Source organism: Emydura macquarii, unplaced genomic scaffold (assembly GCF_026122565.2).
Source record: "Emydura macquarii macquarii isolate MOO-44397 ecotype Brisbane River unplaced genomic scaffold, CSIRO-AGI_Emac_v2 contig_1551, whole genome shotgun sequence".
NCBI lineage: Eukaryota > Metazoa > Chordata > Testudines > Chelidae > Emydura > Emydura macquarii.
Window position 1 is genome coordinate 26,842,041 of NW_027131688.1, and position 27,977 is coordinate 26,870,017.

Below are 27,977 nucleotides of genomic sequence, written 5' to 3' on the forward strand. Positions count from 1 at the left end.
ACACTGTGTCACCTTAAAGCGGTGGAGGGGCTGTCATACTTGAAGAGCAGTGAGATCGGCAAGTAAGGGGGGGAGGTCCGGAACCCGGCTCTGCAAGCTGCTGGGCTCCCGGATGTGGGTTGCAGGAAGCTGCTGCTTGGCTTGTGGGACAAGCCGGGGCGCGGGTGCTCCAAGCCAGGCGTGGGAAGCTGCTCCCTGGCTACCGGCTGTGAGCCGGGGCCAGAGCCTGGGATTCAGACAAGCCGTGGGCAGCTGCCACCCGGCTGTGAACCCAGGAAACTGGCAGCTGCCACCAGGGGTGCGGGCGGTGGCAGCCCTTCTGCAGGCCTGGGACGCCAGCGGCTGTTGCTTGCCTCCCAGCTGGGACCAGGTGGGACACAGGTGGCTGCCGCCTGGCTTCCCAAGACTGCAACCCGCCTTCCAGCTGGGCAGGACATGGATGGCTGCTGTCCAGCTTTCCAGGGCGTGGGAAGCTGCTGCCTAGCTCGCAGCCAAGGCGCGGGAGGCTGCAGCCCCGTTGTGAGCCCCAGACGCCAGCAAGCTGCGGGTGGCTGCCACCTAGTTGCGAACTGGGGCACAGCAGGCTCCAGGCCTGACCCCAAAAGCAGGCTGCTGCAGCCCACTCCCAGCTCAGAGCCGGACAGGGCAGGACGCAGGGAGAAGTCCCTGCACGGCTGCCCCGACCCCCGGCTGGGACCACGAGTGGGGGTGGGGAGAGGGCAGCCCATAGGGTACCTGGGAGCCTGTGGGCTCCCAGCAGGGAGCTGAGAGATGGGTCTCTCAGCTCCCCATGCTGCCCCTTAGGTTGGTGGAAGTGCTCCTGGTGAGGACGCACACCACCACCCAAGGACAGCAGTGTGGACATGAGCCACCGCTGTAATTATAGCGGTGGCTGAAAGTCAACATAAATATGTCAACTTATTTTTTTAGTGTAGACAAGGCCTTAGTGTAGACAAGGCCTATGTTACACCAGGAGCCACAGAGCAGCCCAGAACTGGGAAGGCACAAAGGGGGTTGAAAACCGTCTTAGACCCACCCCCATATCTCCTTCCCCTGGCCTGTGACTTCTCCACTTCTTTTTCCTTAACAGGTCACCTTTAAATATTGACAAATACCTTTACCTGAGAATATAATCCACTAATTCATCCACAGTTATCTTTAAAAATGCCACCCTCAGCAACTGGGTGTCAGGACCCCACAAAGGATCACGAGGTTATTATGTAGGGATTGCGAGCTGTCAGCCCCATCAAGGATGGCATGGCATAGCCAGGGAGGGTGGCATGGCATAGGCAGCAGTGCAGAAGTAAGGATGGCATGGCATAGGGGGGTCGTCACAGCCTGAAATATTTTCACAGGGGGGTCCCAGCAAAAAAGTTTGAGAACCTGTGGCCTAAAAGAACTATCTCACTCCTCATCGCTTGTTATTGCTTACTTGTTTAGTAAGTATGTAAGACATTCATGGATGTTCTCCCACAAGTTTTCAGTGATTTTGATCACGAGTCTCTCAATATTTGGAGTCTCAATATTTGAAGACTCTCTGCTTTTATATTTAAAAAAAAAAGTTTCTAGCCCTCATGGTTGTGGGGGGAAACATAAAAATATGACCCTTAAAGGATTAAAAGCAGAAGGCAAATAAGAAGCCAAAATTTATTATTTTTTTTAAAAATCTTGATTTTTTTTTAAAGTCCCTCTGATAATTTTTTGGGACCTGACTCATGATTTTTCAACACTTGGGGTTGGTAAGACTGTTTTTTTCCCCTCTCCCATTTGAAAGGAACATACTGTTTGGTACTAAATATCAGGGTCTTTAGTGATCGTGTTGCTCTGAATCCTGCTCTCCTGAGCTGCCATATCATGAGTAAATATCTTATCCTTGAATACCCCACTTAACTCTGTTTTTCTACCAGTTTATCTGACCATGTTCCTGATTGTGTCACTCTCGACTTTCTCCACTGAGTCATTTATGTCAGGCTTGATGCCTTGTACAATCTACTGCTCCCATAACCAGTTTTGCTCTATTTTCAGTCCCGTTCCTAAACACTGCATACTTTGCCAGAGCTGTTATGCTAGGCCATTACCCTCCCCTCCTTCAGATCCTTCCTGAAGACCCACTCTTTCCTGGATGCCTACAAGAAATGAGTCAGACGTTTAATTAGTTAAAAATGGAACTAACATAAGGTATGTATTCCTTCCTTATTACACTACTTCTTTGTCCTTTTAATTTGTCAGCTCTTAAGGGTAGGGACTGCGTCTTTACCTACTGTAATCTAAATAATAATTATGCTAGTAGTCAGAGCTGGTCCGAGGCCTACATCTGGGGTGATTGCTTGGTACCTTTCATTCTTGTGATAAATAGCTTGCTTACTGGTTGCTATGCTGATAATTTAGTTCCCCGCCTTCCCCCATCTGATTCTGATTTAGGATAGGAAAAGTTGTTAGACCGGCTCTGGGAATGCTACTCAATTCCAGAACTGGGTGAAAACAGCCTGAGGGCATGGCATAAATATCTACATGGCATCTCAGCCCTTTAAAATATTAATGATACAACCTGCAGATCCTAATTCAGTTAAATTACATTTTGCAAGTTCCAATACACTGATATTAAAATTTGCAGATCCCAATTCATGTATTAGTCCAAGTAATCATACTCTACTAGCAGTACTAGTAATTTTTTTAATGATTTAATTTTGTGGATTTGCAAGGAAAACAATAATTATTAAAAATAATGAAGCGTACAGATTAAATAACGAAATATGATGTCCATGCTTTTACTATCTATTTAGGTTTTCATACCACAGCCATCACCCTAGTAATTAAGCATCTCTATAGCCCTAATGTTTCCTTGTTCAGTTCTGATTCAAATATGGGGCCCATATGGCATGACACTGAAAAGACCTTAAATGTCACAACACACCACAAACAAAGCTCACCAGTCTAGACGGCAGGACAACCCAAAACAAACTGTAATAGCAGTTATTTATTTTAATTACTAGTGGTGAGTATTTATTTAATACTGACCGGGAAAAAATATTTTCCTTTTCTGCTGGGAGATGGCTCTTGATTTGTGCAACTTACTTGACGGGGGATTATACCTCCCACCCCCCGCAGAGACAGAAAAGACCTTCATATTTCATCCAGCCCCCCTGCTGCCCCTGCCAGAAGATTGACTTGTGTAAACAGAGACCAAGGGAGGAGGAGGTGCTGTAGTAGGGACGCGGGTGTTGGTCTTAAAGTAAATGGCACAGATCAAGACACGTTTTAGGAGAGGAGCAAAGGGATTTTCCTGGTGACTATTAGATCAGGGCCAGTGTTTGGAAGAAGATGCCAGAAGAAGCCCTTTTGGCACAAGCCTGTCGGGCTAACTAACTCCTGCTTCCCCGGGGCAGCTGTGCCCGACTCGGCAATGGAGGCAGCCCAGTGGCTACAGGTTGGAGTCTGGCTTTAAACACGTTCGCTCCACCCCGCGCCTGCCTTGTGGTGCTCTTGTCCTCTCCCTCCTTCGCAGATAAATCGGGCCCCGCCGCCCCCCGCAGGAGCGCAGGGCTGTGTGTGTGTGTGTGTGTGTGCGCGCGCGGGGGTGTTTTAGTATCAGTTCCCCGAGCCTGGGCTTTCACTTTCTTTTTCATTCGCCGGGCAGAGATTCTTCACTTAGGCGGCGTCGGCTGCCCAGGCAGGCGGCAGGCGGGGGGAGGCTGGCAGGGAAGGTGTCTGGGAGGTTCGTGCCCTAAGGCTGCCTTCCAGCAAATATTAACCAGGTGCCTCCAGTCTCTCCCTCCGGGCGGGTGTCTTCTCTTGCCATTGCTGCGGCTGCGTCAGCTCAGCGCCACAACACAAGGCGGCATCACAATATGCTGCAACTTGCAGACCTCCGACCTCAGCACCACGAGCCCTAAAAACTTGATCCGGCCGGCGGGGGCAGCTCTCGGAGCGGGACAGCCCTGCCCTGCACACAGAGGGGCAGGGAGCCGCGTGGGCGCCTCGGCTGGGCTCCCTTCCACCCCCTTCTCCTGCTGCCGCCGCCCCCCGGTCTGTGCCTGCCTGGGCCGGGCTCCTCTCTCCCTGCCCCCTCTGCCGCGGGGGAGCGGAGCTCCGGGCCGGCTCCGCTGGGCTCCCCGGGCCGGCCCCCGGCCCCGCTCCGCTGTGCGCGCCGCTCCTTCTTGACCCCCTTGCCTCTCTCCCTGCCCCGCCAGCCGGCTGCTGCTCCCCCCCTTCCCCGCCTCTCCTGCTCTTCCTCTCTCCCGGCTCCAGAGGACTCCGGTTGTGCGTGTGTCTTGGGGGGAGGGGGGATCCCCGTTTTCCAAGCGGCGCCGTGTCCACCCCCCGCCGGCTCCTCCATGGCAGGGCACGAGTGGGACTGGTTTCAGCGGGAGGAGCTGATCGGGCAGATTAGCGACATCCGAGTGCAAAACCTCCAAGGTAAATATCCGTATATTGCACCCCCGCGCCCGCCCCCGCCGCACTGAGCGTTCTGCTCCCCCCTGGGTTCGATCGGGGGCTTGCAGACCCCGCTCCGGTGCCGGCCCCCGCGACCCCCCGGCTCCTTCATTCCGGCCGTGCGCTGACCTCACCGTTCCCTTTCGCTCGCCGCCTTGATCTGGGTTCGGAGACAAACCTGTGTGTGGCATTTGTGTATTGGATCGGGGGCGGGCGCATGGGGCTCCCTCTGAGGGTGATTGCTTTGCGGGGGGGCGGATTTTTATTTATTTCACTTTCTTTCCTGCTTTGCCTGGGACCTGCAAGAAGGAGCCTCTGTATTGGGAGGGAGGGAGGGAGCCGGGGGGATGGGGAGGACAACAAGGTGTTTGTGTTGGACTTTCACGTTCAGGCAGGTCAGCTCAATGGCAAGGTACACAAGGGGCAGTGTTATGACGGGAGAGATCTCAAAGAGGGACGAAGTTTCTGCAGCAGGGTGCAGGGGACGCCTGTCGTGGTGCTGTGATTCAGGGATTCCTGTGACAGGCCCTCCTTAAAGGAAAGACAGCCTTGACAAAACTGATAGCAAGAGGGTTTCCACCAGAGGAAGGAAATAAGCAAGAAAGTGTGTGTAAGAGGTAGGAAGGGAGCCGGGAAAGTTGCTGAAGTGGTACAGTAGGTTGTTACTTTCAGGCAGTGCCTCCTTCATCACCCAGTCACATGCCTGAAGGAATAAGAGCAAATGTCCTCTTCCTTTGGGAGGACCTACAGTTTGGGAGGGCTCAGAGTCTCACCTGGCCAACGTTTCACAGAGGGTGAAGACCCAAAACTAGTGGCCCGCATTCTGAACAGCAGAAAGATACCATAGGGAATAACCCGGACAGAATGCTGGGGCTCTTTAACCAAGGATAAAGATAGCCTTAACCTTAATTTAAAGTCATTCATTCAGACAATAACTAATAAACAGTGAACTAACACTGTGTTTTGAGGGGCCAGAAATCATAATACAAAGTCTGATTCTGCATGGTTGAGGTAAATGGGAGTTTTGCCTTTGACTTCAAATGGTGTGTATTCAAAGTGCTTTACAAACTTTAGGGGAAATTCTGCTGTTGCCCTTGTGTAAAATTTGGAGTAGCTCAGCTGAAGTCAATACTATCACTCCAGATTTACATGGGTGTAACTACAGAATTTAGCCCACTATCTGATTGAAATAGGTGACATAGGCCCTTATGAACTACTGTTGAATGGGCCTGGGCAAAGCTGGTACACTGACTTTCAGATACTTTTGTTATCCCTCTGTAGGACATGCTAGCTACATAGAGATATCACTATTACATTAAATAGTACAGTACTGATAAAATGTTTCCTCCAAAGTTATGTTTGCCCCTCTCCAATTATCTATGATTGGTAGGGATAATATGAATTGATGTAACAATAAAGAGCAGTTCTGGTGTGCAGGGATAGGAAAACAATTTGTTTAATGAAACCTACCAATCATCTTAATCAACAGTTTGCATGAAACTGAGATATAAACTCTATGTCCAATTAAAATAAAAGCCTTGGATTAGAGACTATTATTTCTTGCTTTTGATTCCTAAAGATATTGAAGTAAAGCATGCTGGAAGAGACATTGCATTTGCTGGAATGTGGTTTTATTACAAAACATATTTAATTTACCTGAGAGGAGACCAAAATCAGCCTAGCAGTCAACTTGTGACAATGTGTGGGAGTGCAGGTGTGTGTTAACTAGAGATGGGCTCATTTTGCAAAATTTTGATCTGCATCTTGAACCCCCCAATATTCAGATTTTGAACCTGTTCAAATTTTGGGGGGTTGTGGTTGGGTCAGTCTCTAGTTTTAGCAATCGTTCATTGTTGGGTCAGTCTCTAGTTTTAGCAATTGTTCATTATGACATAATTGCAGTATTTCATCTACTCTTGATTCTCTCTCTTCTGCTGATGTTGATTAACGTGGATTGTCTGAATCCATTCTTCAAAAGTCTCCCTAAAACTTTAAAATTACCCCCTAATTATACACAATAAGATTTTACCCTAAATTCACTGGTATATTTCTGAGGAAAAGATTCCATGAAAGAAGAATGAATTAAAAATGGATCACCTCTTCTTTTCTTTATCTGTTAATAATTTGTTTAAGATGGAATTAAACTTCATTACCCTCTATGAACCTTAAAGATACTTTGATAAGAGACACACTGTTCTATAGAGCCTCTCTCTTAAAATTCCTACAGTCCTGAAGAGGCTACTATCCTGCAGGGCAAATTCCATTGGATAACACTGTGTTCACGGAAAAACCACATTCCCTTCTTATAGTACAAGAGGAAATCTGAAGGGTATATAGTTGTCATCTCACTGCGTGTACTGTAAGATATTTGAAAGACAGGCCTTATCTTAGCTATTAAAGGGGGGAAATACATCAGATGAGAATATGTACTATGGTGTAGCTCTAGAATAAGTAATAATACCTAGCACTTACTTTTAAACCCTAGATCTCATATGACTTATAAAAATGAATAAGAGTTGTCTATCTTTTACAGATAGGAGCACTCAGAGAGTTTAAGAGACTTGCTCAGCATGGCACAGGAACTCAGTGGCAGATCCAGGAATAAAGCCCAAGGCCAGACTGTCAAAGGTATTTAAGTGCCTAAATTCCCATTGATTTCAGTGGGAGTTAGGTGCCTAAGTATCTTTAAAGATTAGGGCGCAAGTCTTCTGCCTTTTGGTCTAGTGCCATATACACTGCAATATGCCGCCTCTAGCTGAGAGTAAATTTTTTTTAAAGGGCAACATTTTGATTTCAGTTACACATGTCTGATAACGGAATTTGACCCTCCGTTTATAAATCTCATTCTATCCTATTGGATAGGTTCTCTCCAAACCTAAAATGTATACAAAGCATAAAAAATGTATATAAATCTATCAGTTGCAGAATCAGTAAAGACTCCTGTCAATTTACAAAAGAGTTTATGAATTCATTATAAATATTTGTGAACTAGATACACTTTTTCGGTCTGTATTGATACACCTATTATCTATGTAAGCAGGCCCTATCTTTTTTCACACAAGGATGCATGCTTTTATTGTAGCAAGGCTTAAAAATGATTTGAAATATTTTGTGCTTCATTAAATCTTGGCTTCATTAAAGTCAGTGGGAGTTTTGCCTTTAACTTCAAATGCCATCTCATGCTGTTTCACTGCATAAGAGTTCTTTTCTTTTTTAAAATAGCTAATGTAATTCTTGCAATTCAACTTTATTTCTAACCGTTGTAGTTCTGTTGTAACTAAACTTTGAAATTTTGATATCACAAACTATCTGAGCGCTGCACTTATGGTTTATAATTTCATCAGAATCTCTCTCTGGTTTTATAATTCACTGAAATGAAATTTACGTGTTTGAAATCCCTATGTAAATTAAAATTGTCAGTACCATGCCAGTTACTGGAACTGAATGACTCTCCTTTAAAAAGCTTCTGCAAGGGTGTGATTCCACTGAGTTCTGTAATTAGTCTCAATTTATACATTGGTATGAGAGTAGAATTAGGCCCAATAACTTTACACTTCTATTAAAAAATTAATTGGTGTAGATTATAGTGTGCTCACATTCTCGCTTTTTTACTAAAAGATTAAAACTGGCACAGCCATTGGTGAAAGCTGCTAAACACTGCAACTACTGAGCCATGGGATATAGGAAAATAAATGCCAGTTTTAAAAATGGAACTGCCAAATGGATGTTTAGCCATGGCCATATGATGATGGGTTTTTACTTTCCCTTTTTATTAAAAGCTCCTATTTTCAATTTTTTAAAATAGGAAATGATAGTAAAAGGCCATCACAGGTAAATGTTGCTAAAAGCTACAAGAACATTTTCCATTTTAGATAAGAGAATCAGGAGTGATTTCAGAGCAAAGACTCAGAAGAGTGATAATCCAAGGGAAAGAAAAAGGGGAATGTGTGAACGACAAAATAAATACAGGCTTGTTGACATACAAACCACTGAATTTTCTCTTTCCTTTTTTTTTTTCTGATGCAGCTAGTTGCCTCTGATATATTTATATCTTTGTGCTATGTGTTCTGTTAATAAATTCTCCGTAGCATGTTCCTCTAAACACAAAAAAGAAAAGAAAAAAATGCACTGAATGTATGACTACATCATAAAGCAGTAGAACACTCAACAATTAATTTTCAGCCAAGAGATTATTTTTATCACAACAACAGCAAGAACATTTTGTTATAAGAATATTTTAAAATCTTCCCAACAAGAAGGTTAGTTTAAGCACATTCAGAAATGGCCATTTGAGTGTGTGTGCTCATCTGCCTAGTTTTATTCACTAGAATGAGGCAACATTTGTTAAAGAAAATAATTCCTGAAAGAATATTTTTGACTGTTATCCAGTGCTCTGTAATAGTCTGATTAATGTACATGTACTGTACTAGACATGTCTTTCCCTGCACTAGCTAGAATGATATAGGTAGAGAAGAACACTTCTGTAGTCAGAGGTTTTATGCCCCTTTAGGAAGTTAGTACTATAGCAGTTATTGAAAACTATGCTCTTCGTTTCTTATGATTTTAACATGCTGTACGATACTAGGGTAGTAGAGTTCTAAGATTGTTAAGCTGTGAAATGAGTTCACCAAGAGTCAGAACTTGTGGGTCCTTTCCCTCACTCTGCCACTGATTCAGGTTCTGATCCAAAGTCCATTGAAATCCATGGGAGTCTTCTGTTGATGTCAGTAGGCTTTGGGTCAGGGCCTCAATGGCTAATTTTGGCCAAGTCACTTAGGCCCAGTTTTTCAGTGTCCACTAATTTTGGGTGTCTCATGTTTTGGGAACTCAACTTAAGACCAAGATCTGTTTTTCAGAGGTTTTGCACACCCACAACACCAGTTGTTGCCAGTATGAGCATCAAATGCCCAACCCTTCTAAATAATGAGGCCCTACATGTCTCAAGTCAGGCACCTAAAATTTGAGATTTTCAGAATTAGTAGATTGTTTTTTGAAAATTTTGATCTCTCTGTTTACCATCTTGTATATTGGGTATAATAATATCTACAATGGTCACACTTACAAAAATAGTTGCCTTTTGGTAGCATTTCAAGTATAGGGAATATCTCTCAAAAAATAGAACGTTTCCAAGTTGAATAAATATTTTAAGTGTGAACAATGTGCCTATGAAAATTAGGATGTTGTGGCTTTTAATTGCTTTACTGTTTGATTCTGCCATTCTTACTTATGTTGAGTAGTAGTACCTTATTCTGTGAATAGACCCATTGATTTCAAAGCAACTGCTTGCAGAGTAAAGTACTCAGTGTGTGTGAGAAATCCGGGACTTCATGTTTGTAAAGTGCATGGAGAACCTTGAATGAAAAGTGCTGTCGAACTGTGAACTAACCTCATTATTCCATACAAAAATTAAATTAAGAACCACCTCTCAACCTGTGAAGGCCTAAATGTGGAAAACCGTGTACAACAAAGACCCACATTGAGAGATTTAAAAAAAATGTTAACGCAGGAAACGTAAAGTTTACTAGATTAATTCCTCTAATGTAAATATCTCTGTAACGTCAAGTTCATGATTTTTTATTTCTGATTTAAGTAATTTTCGGCAGTAAACATGGAGGAAGACTACATCTGTATGGAATATAGGGAACTTTGCTTTTAAAAAGAGTGATGTCTCTTGAAATGAGAGACATGAGAGGTGTGAGTTCAGAGAAAGGTAAGATTGAATGTTTAATTACTCATTAGCCAGGAATTGACAAAGTCAAGACCTCTTTGTTCCAAGTAATCCAAAAGACAGAGAGCCTGATTCTCCATTCAGTTACACGTAGAACTGGTGTTGCTAAACAGAGAGTCAGGCTCAGTTGTTCCAACAGCATTGTGCCTTCTATGCTGGGTGATGGATTCAGTACTTGTTCACAAGGAGGAATGTCACCTGTTTAGATACCAGTTCCACAAGGTGCTTAAGGAAGTGCCTAACTTTAAGCTTGAGAGCAATCTATTCATTACAGTCACCGACACTACATCCTGTTTCTTTCAATCGAGCCTTTCCATATAAATTTTGACAAGGCCCAACTCCTCTCACTTGTCTTATGAGACCTGGTGAGGTCACACACCTACGTAGTTTGGCTGTAATTAAAAGGACAGTGTCCGTTTAAAATATCACATATTTTTAAACAATAAATGTTGTTAGAAAACTCAAAGCACCATATTAAAACTGAAAGAGATTTAGAAAGCTAATTTATTTGTCACTCTTTCTGCCTTTTTTTTTTTAATTTGCATTTCCAAAATAGCTTGGATAAAACTACAGACCAGTGAATTTTGATTACATTTAAAGACAATTGCAAGGCTATTTTATTTTCATGTTCTCAAGTATTCAAACAACTCTGCAATATTTTTATTTGCAAACACTAAAAAGGAAAGTTTAAAAAAACCTTTCAGTTGGCATTAAGGGAAAATCCCTAAATTTGGGGCTTTATTTGACCTACCATTGTCCTTTGAAATGCTAGCATGATTATGTGCAATGTTGACCAAAGTTACCTATTATAGGGCAGATGATAAGGACAGATCAGTAGAAGGAAAGGGAGGAAAAAGAACCACATAATATTATATTTCACTTCATTGAAATATGAAGTGGATTTTCAAAATTCACGTATTATGGAAAAAAAATACCATATAAGCAGTCACATATGTGTCAGGGATGATGTGGTAAATGCTGTCACTGGAACATTTAGATGCAGCTCATAACAACAAAAGTCGGGATATCTACAGAATGAGACCTTACGCAGGTGTAATTCTGGAAACAGACAGGATTTCTAATTCCAGTCTGAAATCCTATCAGGGATCCTGCTGAACCTGAAAAGATTTGATCAATAATACTTAAGAGGCGACTGAGCTCTCTGTACATATTACTCAGTTTGATGGTACAACTCTAGATTTAATCATTAAAATAGTATAATTCTTAGGGGATGCTGCTAACTGGGTTGAACTAATAATGACATACATAAAAAATTTTAAGGACCTGATTCTGGCTTCACAGGGCTTTTCCCTGGCATAACTCTGAAATTAGTCCTGATTTACATTAGTATAATTCAGAGTAGAATAAGACCCAGTGAATCTATAAACTGTCTGAAGAATGTTGAATTAATTTCTATACCTTTCATATTGCAGATCTACTTGCTTATAAAATATCTGCATAACCTCTCCCCCACAAGACTGATCAAACTGAAATATTTGTATTTCAGACTAGGTATTTTTCTTTTTAAGGTGACTTGTTTGTTGATAACCTGGATCTCAGATCTGGTCAGCTGCCCAAAAAAAAAAAAAAAAAATATATATATATATATATATTGTTGTCCCAATTTTTTTATCTTGACATAATTAACCATGTGAGTGGAGGAGGAACTTTGCAAAATAGCGGGCTGGGCTGGCAGATCCTTCGCTTCTGCTATTCAGTGTCATTTACAAAGAAAGTGAGGTGGATTACCTGTGTGACATGGAGCCTCTGGTGAGATTGCCTGATTAGTCAGGCCCCAGTTCTGCAGTTTGAGCTTCACACGAGGGCTCTGATACATGTGAGGAACCTCACTGACTTCAGTGGGACTCCACATATATTAGCCCCTTCAGAGTCCTGCTAAAGTCAGTGGAGTTCTTCACAGGCATAGGACCCTGCTGAGATAGATTGTAGCATTGAGGCTTCAGTGTGCACGGGATTTTTAAGTACAAGATCAATACCTGGTCTTGTGGACAGTATGGGCTGAATGCTCAAAAGGAGTTGTGCACTGATGGGTACAAATAACCCTATGTCATTTCTGTACTGGTCATTGTAAAGATACACCCTATTGATATCAGTGGGTGATCTGCATATGAAGAGAGTGTAGAATATGGTTAGGGCCTGATTCTCCTCTCACGCTAGTGTAAAGATGGAGTAATGCCATTATCAGTTGGATTCCACCAGAGGAAAGTCAGTGTGAGTGAGAAGAGAATGTTCAAAGTTCTTTAAAAATAAAAACATATCCATCGGTGCCTGGCTAATTCTGTTAAAAAAATTGATCCCCCATTAGAATGGTCCTTAATACGCAGCGCTTTCTAGCTTTTATTGGCATTCATTATACATTCCTTCTCTGTCACATGAACTGTGGTTATAATATTTTATTTACAAACATATTTTTATTAATTTATAAAGTCCCCACTTCAAAAATAGTATCTGGGACACTGCATGTAAGGAACAAAAATTAAACCAAATTGGGCTCAGTGCCCAGAGACAGTAGCAAGGCAAACAAAAAGTGGGCAAACAGAGAAAACGTTCTTAAAGGGACGAGCCATTATAAAGAGGAGGGACACCAAAATGCCCTAACATATGTTGACTCCAACAGGGAGGCCTCCTCAGTCACAGGCTTGAAGATAGCTCAACACCTTCAGTTCCATAGACAGGGTCTCTGAACCAAAAAGACCCTGCCCAATTCAGATAGAACTCTGGGACAGTAAGGAGGGACAGCCTTACCTGTGGTGGCTTTTAGGGAGAAAAGGAGATTTTGAAAGTGAACACTTACATACCTCTGGTTTAGGATATTAAAATAATATCCACAATATCTCTGATTTTCTGAGGTGGTGCAGAGTCTAGTGAATTAAATATAAGCCAGGGAGTCAGGAAACCTCCTTGGGGTCTTGTCCAGGCTCTGCTGTGATTTGCTGTGTGGCCTTGGGTACCTGTCTGGCTCAGTTTCCCCATCTGTAATGTGATGATAATTTCCTGCCTCAGAGAGGTCTTGTAAGGATTCGTTAGTTAATATTTGTAAATGAGTGGAAGATGCAAGGCACCACTTTAAGTGTTATTCCTAGTAAGTGGTGCAAAAATGTAGATTCTTATTTTCCAATAAAACATTCTCTGCTAACGGAAGTATAACTCCAGGAAACTTAAGAGTTCACAGGTCTGGCAAGACATTTTCTGCCCTTAAGATTCCACCTGTTTGACAAGCGATTTACTGGGCCTGATTTTACTGTAAATCCTGAGTGGTGTGTGTTGGGGTTTACACCAGTGTAACTAGGAGCAGAATCTGAGCAGAATCTCTGCCCTTAAAATGCCATCTGTTCAGCTGGGGATTTCCTGTCCTTGATGGTGAATTCAACTCAATAATATTTAGTTCCTCTTTTTTTTCTTTAAAAAAGACCCTCCCTTGTGGCAGAACAAGCCATCATTTTGAAACACTGGGACTCTTGAATGAGCTGTTCCTTTTTTCTCAGTTTTTGAAACACATCAGTTTAGAAGGACATAAAGTTGGAAGGTTAAATTAAAAAGAGTTTTTGTTCTATTCTCTTATAAGAGTTGATACAGTTATTGACCTTGGCTGAGACAGGATTGGGTATGAATTTTTGCTTGGTAGGCAGAGTTTCTTCTTCCTATGACAGATAGTGCTTCAAAGTGTTTAATTCTGGCCTTTCAAAACTTGAAAACACTGTGCATTTATCAGAAGGATCAAAGGGAAGTGGAAATCTAATTGTCTTCAAAAATCATGTATCAAAAGGAGGCACCATGTTTTGGTTGCTAATACAACTAGGCAGCAATGTTAAATGTCTGCTGTATGATGCTTCACTTGATGGTAGAAATATCACTTATCATAAACATATTTTAGTTTAAGAATCTCAAGGTTGCACCAGTTCCATTATTTTAAGTCAGGAAATAATCATGTATCCAAAGAGAAAGGACAACATCCTCTATACTCCTCAACATGACCAGGAGAGACCAGCTCTCAAGATGAGCAAAGCTGTGCGTCTCCTGACTTTTGAGACCTTTGCAAATGTGGTGGCATTAGGGTGACAACCTCTGGGAAAACCACATGCAAAATAAGGGACATCACTTTATTTTAAGGGACATTTTAGGGAAAATCCATTTCTCTTAGCATATCATGTATTTTTCTCTCAAGTGTACATTTCTACTGCCCTCAAGTATACAGTGCAATTATCATAAGCTTCAATTTAATGTTTAAAATTATACTTATTATCCGTTTTAATACATTTTCATACATCTTGGTTTTTTTTTAAATCAATTAATAAAACTGTTTACATGTATCATTGAAATTAACTTTAATCTGAAACTCAGCCTTAACAGAATCAATAATTAGCTGGTTCCTGCAATCTGTCCAAGTCTGTTTACACAAGGAAAGTATTATTTCCATTGCTGCATTTGAGGGAGGAATGGACATCATAAATTGCACAAGTTTTAAGAAATTGTGAGAAAGAGGAGTTGGCTGTCATGCTTGAAAGCCCCACCTCATCCCCTATACACAGAACTCACTGATCCTTCTTTGCAATAAAACGTTAGTGCCAATATGTAGCAAGTATTTGCTGTTTACTTAGCCATTAAGTGAACTTTCCAGAAGTTTTCTAAATTCTTCCTATCATTCCATAACAGTGTTACAAATGCAAAAACAGAGGTCTGGGATGGAGAAACTTCTGAATATTTAACATCATGTTTTAACAAACATGTTTCTCAAACAAGAAGCCATGTCCATGATTTTTATTTCAGGTATGCAATTCAGTACTGTCTTAGGACAATACAGCAAGAGAATATTTTTTTTTTTTTTGAGCTTTGTGGTGAGTTTTTGTCAAAACACTTGGTTTCTTCAGGCTGAATTCTACACTGAAAACAAGATTTAATCAAAAGTTACATTGCTTAGTGCTGCTCTGCAAAGGTTTGATTCAACCTTCCCTCACTTATGTGACAAATCAGTGAAATAAGGGAGTCAAGGGACATCCCTCAAAATAAGTAGTGGTTGGTCACCCTAGGTGTCCACAAAATTTATTATCATCATGGTTCATTCAAAGACTTTGCTTCACAGCAGCTCAGGCTGCCTCAACTGGTAGGCTTTGGGGCCTGTGCAGTCCTTAACTGCCCTCTGACTTTTGATGGGCCCAAAGAATCATCTTGCTGGCTCTCCGATAGCTGTCTGTGGAGCGGGTTGTTTTCCACGCATATTCAGTCCTTGGCCTTTACGCTGAAAATGCCAATTAGTGCCTATTGCAGCAGTCATTATTGTGGTGTAGGCACCTGTTTACAAGGAACTGGGCTGAGACCATTACATTTTATCATTTAGGCCACCAGAGAGCCTAGACAGATGAGTGCTTGGCTAATGTAATTATAAATACAGCGCTCAAATGGTTCTATCACATTCTCATTTGCTTACCAAAACTTACAACAATAATAAACTAAAGCTCCTCCAGATCTGCTCTAATTTATCCTGTCAGAGTCAAAGGAAACAAGTTTGCAAGTTCATCTTGCTCTGTAGAGTAATTATCAGTTTTGGGTCCTAACCATAGACCTCATCTCAAGAGCTGAATGGAAAACATACCACTCTGGGTGTAAACATGATTTCCATATGACAAAAATACTCATGTGGGCCACCCACAGGCACTTTGCCTTGCAGGTCGCACTATGCATGTGGCGGGCTCTGTACAGTATGTCAGCTTCCTGGAGAGAGAGAGAACAGAGCTGCGTGGTTGTGGAGGCAGCCTTAAATAGTTGTGGACTTATATGCAGGGCCCAAACCTGAATTTGGAATTCAGATACAATTATCAACAGGTGGTAGGCCTTCTTTCCACCAGAGCTGCAAAAGCCACTTGGGGTTTGTCTTGACTAGGATTTAGAGGTTAGGAGTTAGCTGACTGTCACAGATCCACAGAGCCTGGTCTATGCCCCAGGCTATAGCCAGTCCATTGGGAATGACTCCTTTAGTATGCCAGGCCCCCAAGGACTCACACAGTTCAACAGGAGTAGGCCCATGATCTCTAAGAGTTCTTCTACACAGCAATTAATACCCATGGCTGCTCCAGGTCAGCTGACTCAGGCTTGGGCTGTGAGGCTGTTAAATTGCTGTGTAGATATTTGGATTTGGGCTGGAGCCCAGGCTCTGGGATCCCAAGAGGGGGGAAGGTTCCAAAGCCCAGGCTCCAATCTGAGCCTGAACATCTACATAGCAATTTTTAGCCCTATAGCCCAAGCCTCATGAGCCCGAGTCAGCTAACCTGGGCTAGCCACGGGTTGTTTATTCTACTGTACCTCAAGACTCTGAGAGTGGGCCTTCAGGAACCAGCAATCCCTGTCTCTGCCTGTGGCTCCCTGCAGCAAATCCAGCCAAGCGAGACTCCTGCGGGAGGCTTGTACTGTACTCTTTCAGGGTACAATGCTCCCAGTGAGTACATGCAGTGACACAGGCAGCCTCTTCCAGGCAAGTTAACAATTTATTAGTCACCACCTGGGATTAGAATCTGAAAATCCTTCAGTTAGTAGAGGGAGGCAAAGGTTACGCCATAGTCCATCCTGGCCAAACCAGTGCAATGAGCCAGAAAAGTTGGTATGGACCCCATTTCTGGCTCTATTCTCTGTCTCTTTGTCCTCAATCTCCGATGAGAGCCCTGAGTCCCTCCAATGGCAGCTCTTACTTTTCCCACAGGACACCTTTTGTTTCCCCCTTTATTCTTCAGCTCAGTCAGTTCACATGTTCTGCCAGATGGGCTTTCCTGCTCTTAGGTGTTGATTGTTCAGTCTTTGGGAGGTTACCATTGTCTTTATGGATTTGGATGGGTTTTTTCAACCATTTCTTTAAGGACCAAGGCATTCCACCAGATAATCAGGTGACACGTGGACCTCATGTCTCCTGGGCTGTTGCGGGAGCAGTGTTATCCCTTTTGCACCCACTGGGTAGCAATGCAAAGTATAGAGGGAAACTTAGGCACACATGGGGTTCATAAAAATATTACAGAAAATTCCCACTTTGTCACATTGACACATTCTAACAGTGCTTTTAATACATATTATTTAGCTGAGTTCTGTAAGGTACTTATCAAGGTGTATTGATTTAAATAATCAATTTTAATCATGATTTAAATTAGCGAGCAGGAAACCTGGATTTAAATAATCAGTTTTAATGTTGTTTTTTATTTGTACTTCTTAGTTGTTTTCCTGAAGAAAGGTTGATTCTCATTGATTGGTAACTATTTATTCATATTCTTAATTTTTACATTTTTGTAGTATATTAGAAAATGGTGAATAATGCATTCCTTATTTATTAGATGATGATTAATTATTTTACTCACGATATGTGTCAAGCTCTATTTGGATACAAATTGGAATTCAATTAAAAATGCACAAAACTAGCATTTTAAAATTGTTTTTCATTAGTTAATAAAACTACCTTAAATGTGCTGGATACATAACTACCTTAAATGTGCTGGTTACATTGCATTTAAAACTGATTTATTAAACAAAGGACGTATTATCTGTAATTAGGGAAACAAACAGTTTCTGGTCACCATGTCCTTCAAGACTTTAGAACTAGTAGATCTTACCCACTTCACACCTCATTTTTTTTTCATATATTGAAAGAGGAAATAAAAATTTCCTGCTTTTTCAGCTCCCCGTCAGTTTTTTAAGTATGAATGAACTAGTTATTGAGCTGAACTATTTGATTAAACAAATTAAGAAAATACTTTCTCTGTATCTTCGGAAGAGACTACTACTGTTAAATGCAGTTTTAGCACTTAGCTAGTGCTTAGTCAGTGGTTTTACTTTCTTTAAAACTTCAGCATCAAACATTTACTTTAATATTTTTTTTAAATTTAATTTAAATGATTTTAATAGATATACTAAGTTTAGGCCTTAACATGGGTAGTCATAGTTTCAAATTTAATTTTAAATAGGTTTACTTTTAAAAAGAAGAATAAGAAAATCTGATTTAAATACAAATATGATTTTTTTTTATTTTCTATTTAAAGGGATTTTTATCCACCCTGGTACTTATACGGCTCCCATTACCAAAGCATCCGAGCATCTCACTGTGTTTCATGTATTTATTCTCACAACACTCCTGTGAGGTTGTGAAGTGTTATCCCCACTTTACAGGTGAGTAACTGAGGGTGGAGAACCACGAAGGGATTTAGACATTGCAATACTGAACATCACGGCACCTAACTTTTAGGTACATAAGAAAATCACAGGAACACCACTGCAATCCACAAGGCCAAGTTAGGCACATAGGCTCCCTATACAATGAATGGAGAGAAATAGGCATCTGAGAATTCAATACACAAAAGCCAGAATGCTAGGTGGGGAGCCACATCAGCTAGCCAATGGGAGAGGCTGATGAGACAGGTGCATGCTAAGCCCTGCCCCTTTCTCAGAGCTTGGCACCAAAGTCTGGGTTGCAGGGTGGTGCCTATCTCTGCTTAGTGACATGCAAATGGGAACCCATCACCTGGAGCCAGGTGACTTAGATGCCTAAGGTGTTTCTTGAGGGACTGAGTTAGGTGCTTGCCGCACTCCAGTCCACCTACTTTGAGTGTGGAACGTTTTGTGGGGCTGGAAAGGTGGCTGCACGTAAGTATCCTGCAGGACCACTTCCTCACTCTGCATGGTTCACCTGTGGCTTTTCCAATAGATTTACTTCCATGCAGTAGTGTGGACATAGTGTTCACATATAGAGTGAAACTCAGTAGTTAGAGATAAGAATGAGGCAGTAAGTGCGGAAACAAATAAGTTAAATTTTTCTAACTCAAGGCATTTCTCATTATTAATAATAAAAAGCTCACATTTTTGTGTGTAGAAAGTTTGGGGTATTTTTGGTACCATCTGGACATATACATTTGTGCAACAAATCACCACTAATGTAATGACTATAGTATATAATACTGTCTTAGCCAGTCCATTTCTCATTAACAGAGATTTTCCGCACAGAGGCTTGATTTGCCATCTGGATGTGTATTATTTGTACAAGATCATGCCTAATATTATAACTGCATTTTGCACTGCAGTGGACCAGCAAACTATATGAAATGACTCATCTGCCCCATTCAGTTCAGTAAAACATAAAATAGAAGGAGTCTAGATTTACCAGCTAATTGCATTTTCTTCTTGGAATTTGCAACTGCACCCCGACTGCTTGTCTAACCCTTTATTTATGTGTCCCAATAGTACTTATTGTAGCCTTTGGTAGTTTGTAGGTTAGTTCTCTCTATACAAAGAAATTCCATTTGTGAAAAGAATAAATGGTGGAACTAACAAGATATATGCCCAACATAATTTCTTAATTGTATGTTGCTCTCATCCCTTCCATTCATTATCTGTAATTTGCCTTCTTTGACTGTAGGCCCCTCATGGCAGTAACTGTTATCTTGCACATCTGTAAAGTGAAAACATAATTTTGGTCCTATGCAAATAATTGCCTTGCCAATTTAATTAAAGTGGGATATGGTCAGATACTATGGTGCGGTAACAAAACTCCGAGAAAGCCCAATAAATAGATTATAACTCATTTCATGCCATGTTGCTCTAGTATTAGACATTAGCTCAAATAACCTTATAACATCTGTTTTCAAAGCATAGAAACCACTTCTCCTCCTTTCCAGGAAATAGACTACTTTGAGTCTAACCTTATTGAATAACTAAGGTCTCTCAGCTTCTCTTCCTCCTCCTCCTGCTGTCTCACTGTGTGACCTTGGGCTAGTCACTGAATCCTCTACCTTCTATCAAATAGAAGTAAAACAAGGGAGTGGGGGGGGAAGGTGGGACTGAGACTTAAGTGTTTGTAAAGTGCATGAAGATTTTTTGCATAGGACACAATAATGCAAAGTATTATTATTTTATTTTTTGTCTCTTTCCTGTAGTGTGACCAGAACTCTGCAAGGCATTCAGGGTGTGGCTTTACACGTCTTGCTGTCCTGGAATAATTTCTCCTCTCGTATTAGATAGCTCTATTTATGTCTCCCAGAATTATGTGCCATTTCTCATAGTTTGCAGATGGATTCCATCTGAGCCAGTTGTCTTTAGATCTCAGATGTTCTCTTTTTTACCTGTCCTGCAGTGTCCTGTGTCTTTCCAGTTTTTCTTCTTTTTGACACTGGGAAATGAACAGTCGGCCTACTTTTGGTATTTATCTGCTGTCTGCTTCGTAAGCTTCACTAACTTCTTACTTTTTATATGATGTAAGATAACACACAGGCTGAGTTCTGTCCTCATTTGCACCTCTGCACAATAGCCAGGGAATTTCTGAAAATTTCCCACCATTACTATTTATTAACAATGCTGGGAACCCGACTGCCACGTCATTTATGAAAGTAATAAAATTGCTTGAACCCCAGTACCTAATTGCTTAAGCCCTGTCACCTCTTTCATTACAATTTAAGCACTGAGGACAGGAGGTCTGTTTTGTTTTTTTTCAAACCTACAAGGTTAAAATTGTTCCTTTTTGGGCAGGACTGTGCTGCTTAAATACTGCTCTGCACTGGTAATGGTGTAAGAGAGCTCCAAGAAGTGCATTGTGTCTTAGCTCCCCAGCACACGACGGAGTGTGGCTACTGTTACACCTCCTTAATCATAGATTCCAAGGCCAGAAAGGCTATTGATCATCTAGTCTGACCTGTATAACACAAGCCATAGAACGTCCACAAAATAATTCCTAGAGCAGATCCTTTAGAAAAACATCCCATCTTGATTTAAAAATTGTCAGTGATGGAAAATCCAACATGACACTTGGTAAATTGTTCCAGTGGTTAATTTCTCTCACTGTTAACAATTTACACCTTATTTCCAGTCTGAATTTGTCTAGCTTCAACTTTCAGCCATTGGTTCATGTTACATAGTTCTCTGCTAGATTGAAGAGTCTTTTATTAAATATTTGTCTGTATAAACTGTAATCAAGTCATCCCTCAACCTTCTCTTTATTAAGCTCAGAATCAAGGAATTCATGCTATTATCACCTTAAATGCATGTTTTCTAATCTTTTAATCATTCTTGTGGCTCTTCTCTTCTCTCTCAAATTTATTAACATTCTTCCTAGATTCTGGACACAGTTTTGCACCAGTGCAAACAGAGAGGTAAAGTAAACTCTCTACTCTTACTTGAGATTACCCTCTTTATGCATCCCAGAGAGCATTAACTCTTATGGCTGCAGCATCACATTGGGAGTTCATGTTCAGCTGATTATCTACAATGCCCCCAAATCTTTTTCAGAGTCATTGAGGAGGACGTAGCATGTGCTCCATGTATGGCTATCTCTCAGATTCTGTTGGCAGATGTGGAGAAGGAAGGCTGTTCCTTCTTGCTTCTTTTGGGGTGGTTGTCATGTTAGTTCTGCACAGTCTTGGCACTCACTTAGGTACAATATCTACAATTTGTGTTTGGGTCCTGAATGGGGAAGCAAAGTGGGGCGAGACTTTCCCTCCACCACCCTTTTCCAGTTTGCACATCCACATAGGGGTGTGTGTGGGGAAGTGACTGGAGGAGACAAGGGATTTTGAAGTGATGGGCCAATCGTTCTTATAACAGGATTTAATATATTTTGAAGAGGGTTAAAGAAGGCACAGACACTGCAGCTGGAAGCTGTGCCGGAGCAAGCAACAGACAGAGAAACTGTTTGGCTGGGGATGCTAAGCACAAAGCTGTGTCTTGTTGGAGCTCTGGAAGCGGGACTATATTTGGGTGTAAGCTTTTGCTGCTGCTTATGTCATTGCTCAAGGCAACAACAGCGGAACCATGTGTATATTGTAAATAAAAATAAACTAGGAAAGAGAATCCTATGTGTTTCCTCTCATTTTTGTCATAAGAAGGAATTAACCCAATCCGAAAGTCTGAGCCCTGCTTAACCCTCGGCAGCTGCTAGAGCTATTGAATAGGCTTCATTTCTGTGTATATAAGTTTGCATGGATAACCTGATAATAGGTACGTTATGTCCCCCATCTGATCTGATTCCAAGATGGTAACATGGAGGGAAGCCTCCACAGAACTGCAGTTGCACTGGCAGAAGGGGTCTGCAGAACCTTCTGTTTCCATAATTAAGGCCAAAAGGCCTAGTCTATAGTTCAAACTTAGGTCAACATAGCTGCGTCACTCCGGAGTGTGAAAAATCCACACCCGTGAGTGCCATTGCTGTGCCAACCTAACATTCAGTGCAGATGCAGCTAAGTTGGCAGAAGATTGTTTCTGTCGACCTGGCTACCATCACTTGGGGGGTGGAGTTCCTACAGCATTGGAAAAACTCCTTCTATTGTTGTACTGTGCAGCTGCACGGTAGAACAGTGGCATAGAGGTGGTGCTGTAGTCGCCATAGTGTTGACATGGCCATAGTTTTTCAGTCCCATTTCTGGTCTCACTAGGGAGACAAGTGATTTAATGGTTGTGGAGATGGAACTATCTTTTTGCTGCTAGAGACTCTTCATACATGCCAGTGTTAAGGCATATCGGTGGTACAGTAGGGTGAGCGGGGAAGGCTTGCAGAACTACTTCTGATGCTCCAACATAGAGCTTCAACACCATTAGTCCAGCACTGGGGTTTGCTTGTTTTTTATTTTTATTTTTTGTCATCCCTTCTAAAATCACTAGACTGTTTTCAGTCCAGCATAATGTAACTTGCCCATGGTTACTAGAGGATTTGGAAATACTGTACGATTTTTTTCTTTTTACAGTGGTTGTGATTTAATAGGCTTTGTTACTTTAAATATAGTTATAGAGATTTTTGGAGAGAAGAGACAGTAAACACGTATTCTGTAGTATGCCTTTCTTTGAACAATTGTGTCCATAGAAATCAGTGAATTTGGCCCAGAAAATACAGTGTGAATGGTCACATTTCCAGAAGCTATAAACTGTGAAGCTAACAAATGTCAGGGTCATTTTTACAGGTCAAGATTACATACTTCCTTAAATTAGTAGCAAAGTATGGAATATTATTGTGTGTGTTTTCTGATCAACTATCATAATATAGTTGGAGAATGCTCAGCTTTATATATTTACCAGAGAATATTTTGTGAGTGTTTAATCTCTTAATGATGCTTTCAACATTCAGGATTTCAAATCTATGATATCACTGCAGTTATTGAAAATAACATGTAAAGAAACCACACACCCAGTTTTTAACCAGCAGCTGGGTCTTAACAGTGGTTAGAATTATAAAACTAAATACATTTGTCTAAGAAGTCATAGGCAGGGCATTCTTAGCTAGAAAGCTGCTGGATTTTCAGCAGTCTGTCTGATTTCTATGTAAAGAAGTTGCATAGGTGATTTACATGAAGGAAAGCAATGTATTCACATTGAGGCTGAAGAATTTATATGCACAATTTATACAAATATGTGTTATATGCCAAAATCATAAAAGTGTCATTGTATTAGTGTAAACTAAACATATCATCCAAATATTTCTTCTGGCTTATTTCACTATGCAGGGTATTTGCTATTTGAAGTCCTTTGTAGCCTAATTTATTTATGCATGAAAAATCTTTGAATGGTATTCCAAATAGCAGTGAAGGCTGAGAGATACTTTTGAGACTTCCCCAGCACTAGTCGCAATGTTAACTTTATCACAGTGAGATTGTTTATCCTCAGGAACAGCTCCATTGTGCAGAGTTGTATTTACTTTTTGTGTGTACTTATGAAGAATAAGGGAATGGGAACTTGGATCTTCCTTTTCTAAATTCACAAGCCAGCCCCACTCGGGAGATCTTGGTAAATGGTGGGAAGTTGTTTGGACTACTAACTAAGGATTTGTTCCTGTAAATCTTTCCTCAAAGTAGTCCTTACTTTATGCAAGTAGTCACTGGGACTACTCACATGCATAGGGGTTTACAAGATCCAGCATTAGTTTAGTCCTCATTAAAGCTATATGTTTGCTATGGCCATCCCTTTAATGACAGACCATGACTTTTAGGGCTTTTTCATAAGATGTCATGGTCTTTGTAACCTCAGCAATTCTGCTATCTATCAGGAGTCCCAGGAATTTTTACAGTTTGGTTCTATCAGTGTCCACTGTAGTGGATTTGGGAGAGAGTCCTTCAGTTTTTAAGTAATTTAAAGCTATTAGTTAATTATGCAGTGTAAAATGTGTTATTGGAAAGGATATTTTGCTTACAAAAGTGTGACCCTATGCCTTTTTAAAATTTTTTGCAATGACAAATCAGTAGCCTTAGCCATGATACATCAATTGCTTTGGAGAGTAAGTGATAGCGTTAAGCTACTGGTTAGAACAGAGAATTTGGTGTCAGGATTGCTGAGTTCTTTTCCCAGATCTGCCACTGTCTCTCTGCGATATTTTAGACAAATATCCACAACCACCATTTTGCAATTTGAGGATTTGGATACCTGTCTTTAGCCACATAAGGTGGAAGATTTTGCTCTAAATATATCTGTGTCTTCCATAACATTTTACAGTATCTGTAAAGTGTAAATTTATTCTGCACAGAACTTGTATGAGAATTAATTTGATTTTTGTGAAATTGTCTGAGGTCTTAGACTAAAAGATGTTTAAAAGTACATATCAATATTACACATAAAACTACATTAAAAGAATGCTATTAAGGATGCAAAGTCAGGCACTCAGAAGTTAGGAATTGTCAAAATTAGCATTGCCTGTCTTTAATTACATGACCATCTACTATTTTTTCCTTAAAGTCTTATAATTTGAGCAGATTTTCACAGGCACATCAAAAGGTACAGTCCCAACACAAAAGGAACCCCGTGCCAAATTTCGAGTCCTCGCTCCAAAGGATGAGGACAATAGAGCTTTTCAACATGGGCAAAACGTATTTTTCTCTGGTCTCATTCTCAGAAATGGCTGAACTATTTTACCTCAGATTAAAATGAAACAAAATATCAAAAAATTTCCAGCATGGAAAATTTCAGCCTGAATGGTTTAAGTTTAACAAAGTTTATAAGCCACTGAAAACAGGGTCTAATAATGGAAAGTATTGGGCAAACTTAGGCAATGCTACCAGTTATCCCTGTAATTCACTGTAATACTTCCCTGTAATATAGTGTTTTCCAGCTACATAATATTTTGCATTGTTGAATAAATGGTGATACAAGTGCATAGGCATGGGTCAAATTCTGGTATAAATTCAAAGTACAGTGACGGTTGAAAGAATGAAGTGTATACATTTTCTGTTCTAGCAGGATCTTTGCCTAACGATGGGGTAAATGTTGATCTCAATATAAATTTGGTGTAACTCAGGGGAAGTCAAAGAAGTTACCTTGGATTCACACCGGTATAACTTAGCTAAGAATCTGGCCTAAATCCTCAGTGTAGTTGTTGGTGAAAGGGGGAGCTTGTAAGGAAGCACTATCTAAATTTTACTCAGTTTATTTGAGGGGGATAAAGTTTAGAAATGGAAAAATGCATTTTTGTGAAACTAAAATTCTCAGTCTGATCTTGTTCCATTTGAAATTGGTTGAAGTTTTTTGCTATTAACTTCATGGGAGCAGGAGCAGATGAGGCACCTGGTGTCTTGAGTGAGTGAGGAAAGCCAAAGACCATGGCTATGGCTGCACTGACGGTGGCAAAGTTGCCGCCATCAGATCGATTTCTCTGGATCGACTGAACGGTCAGTGCAGACCTGCTCAGTCGATTCAGAAATCGACGTACTAAGACTACCTTCACAAATGGCGTAGTGCTGCATCGATGGGAATGCGGTTCCCGTCGATGCAGTGCAGTGAAGACGGCGCGCAGAAGAGGAGCAGAGAAGTCGACGGAAGTTATGCAAGTTTTTTGCGTAGCTTGCGTAACTCCCATCGACTGCCGCCGAATCCTGGAGGCAAGTTTAGACAGGGTCCATGAAAGACAAATGGAAGGGAGTGAAGGGTGAGAAGACTGATTTATGTTAGAAATGGGACCTAATGCTCTCATTTACAGCAGTGCAACTCCACTGATTTCAGTGGAATTTCTCCCAGATTTATCCCAGTATAACAGAGAGGAAAATCGGACCCATGGAGTTAAACACTTAGAGCTGAAGCTTAAGCTCTGTTGCTTCTGCGGGTGGGACGGGGGGTTGGAAGGCAAAGGTCACTCTGATTTTCTTTTGCTGGTGACCAAGTTGGCAAACACTAATCCCTTTCTTTCAAATGAAAGCTGCTCTCCTTCTGTGTGGAGCACTTAGTCAGCCTGTGTTTATGTACAGTATTCAGCATGCAAACAAATAAAGAGCAGAATGTTCTGGGCTGGACCTAACCCCGCTATATGCAAATGCAGCCTTGTTTAGGCAGTTTGCTTTTTATTTTTGTTTCTGTGGCGTTTATAAAAGATTCTATAGTCACTCTCTCTGCACTGGAAGCTTCCTGGGGAACTTAGATGTGCATGTTTGTGGGAGGCTGGTGACGTGTACATGTGAATAAAACAGAGAAGTTCCTTTTTTTTCATACTTTCCAACTTTTTTTTTCTGACATTCTTGATCTCTGTTTATTTTCATTATATTTTAGTTCCTTAACTTCTTGCCAAATTTTTGTTTCAGTACTAAATGTCTATAAACCTTGAAAGCGGTACTTACTAAAATCAGGTCAGCCAGCTTTATGTGTCAGCCTTGTTTACTTTTGGGGCTGATTCCTTTGGAAACTGCTTAAAACCATATTTTCATTTGCAGGGAGTGGCTTCCAATCTGTTACACCCATCCTTACTAAGTAAGGGTTCAATGTGTTTGCAAACCAAAATCCTATGTATTCTCCATCCAGTAGAGGGGAAACCAGTTATAAGTACTAGCTGTAGAATGATCATAAAACACATCTATTCAGATGGGTTAACTTTCTTACTGCTTTTTTCACGTGTAGATCTCAAAACACTTTATAAGGGTGAGTGCACATTATTATGCCAATTTTACAGTTTACCTGAATCCAGAGATTTGAGCTGTTTTGCATGAGGGACAGTGTGTTCTAGTGAACAAGTGGTGGCTTTGCCACCTCAGAGATCAACATTCTCTTCCCACCTCTGCCACAGACTTCTTAAGCAACAGTTACAAAGTTACTTAAACTTTGTTTCCCATTTACTGTATTTGGTAAAGTACCTGTGCATATTCCCTGTCGAGTAGGCGAAGGGAGCATTCTGCAGTAGGGAACAGAGGAGGGGCTGTTTCCAGACGTTGGCGTTTCCTCTCCTTTGTGAAAAGTAGCCATTTTCAATGTCGTCTGAAGCTATTCTCTGATGCCAGTTTCCCTTCCAATTTTAAAGCATAAATCTGGGTTTGTTTATTTTTTTAATTACAAAAGCTATCAAAACCAGCCTTACTACAGGACTGTGTTTGCAACCTTAACTTTGGAGAGAAGCAAAAACGAGAGTCCTGTAGCACTTTAAAGACTAACAAATTTAATTTCTGCAGGCATACGCTTTCGTGGGCTGTAACCCACTTCGTCAGATGGAAGGAACAGAAATCAGATAGGAGGTATATATGTTAGTCTTCAAAGTGCTACAGGACTCTCGTTTTTGCTGTATACAGGCTAACACGGCTACCCCTTTGGAACTTGGAGAGAAGCTAACTCTACTTCATAGTAAAACACAGAAGAGCAGAACTGGAACCAGAATCCTGGTCTTTCAGCACTAACCACACAGACGGTTAGCGTCTGAGATAAAGAAAATTCTCTTAGCACAGATCTATGCTATAAATTCACATTGGTATAAGTGTGTCACTCAGGAATGTGGATTTTTCACACCCTGGAGCTACCCCTGGTGTAGACAGCACTATGTTGATGGGAAGGCTTCTCCTGTCGACATAACTACCGCCTTTTGCGGTGGTGGATTAACTACAGCTGCAGG

General features: G+C 41.2%; 1 protein-coding gene across 2 annotated transcripts in view; it reads left to right on the forward strand.

Annotated features, from left to right (window-relative positions):
- Positions 1 to 3,582: 3,582 nt before the first annotated feature.
- CLMN (calmin) overlaps positions 3,583 to 27,977 on the forward strand; it is an 84,460-nt gene continuing 60,065 nt past the window's right edge. Inside the window, exon 1 of one of the 2 annotated variants that reach the window (XM_067555108.1) lies at positions 3,583 to 4,416. In XM_067555108.1, coding sequence (XP_067411209.1) covers positions 4,335 to 4,416 — 82 coding nt within the window. In that variant the 5' untranslated portion in view covers positions 3,583 to 4,334. Of the gene's footprint in view, positions 4,417 to 16,478; positions 17,412 to 27,977 lie in introns of those variants that run through there. The other variant, XM_067555109.1, reaches the window with a different exon arrangement.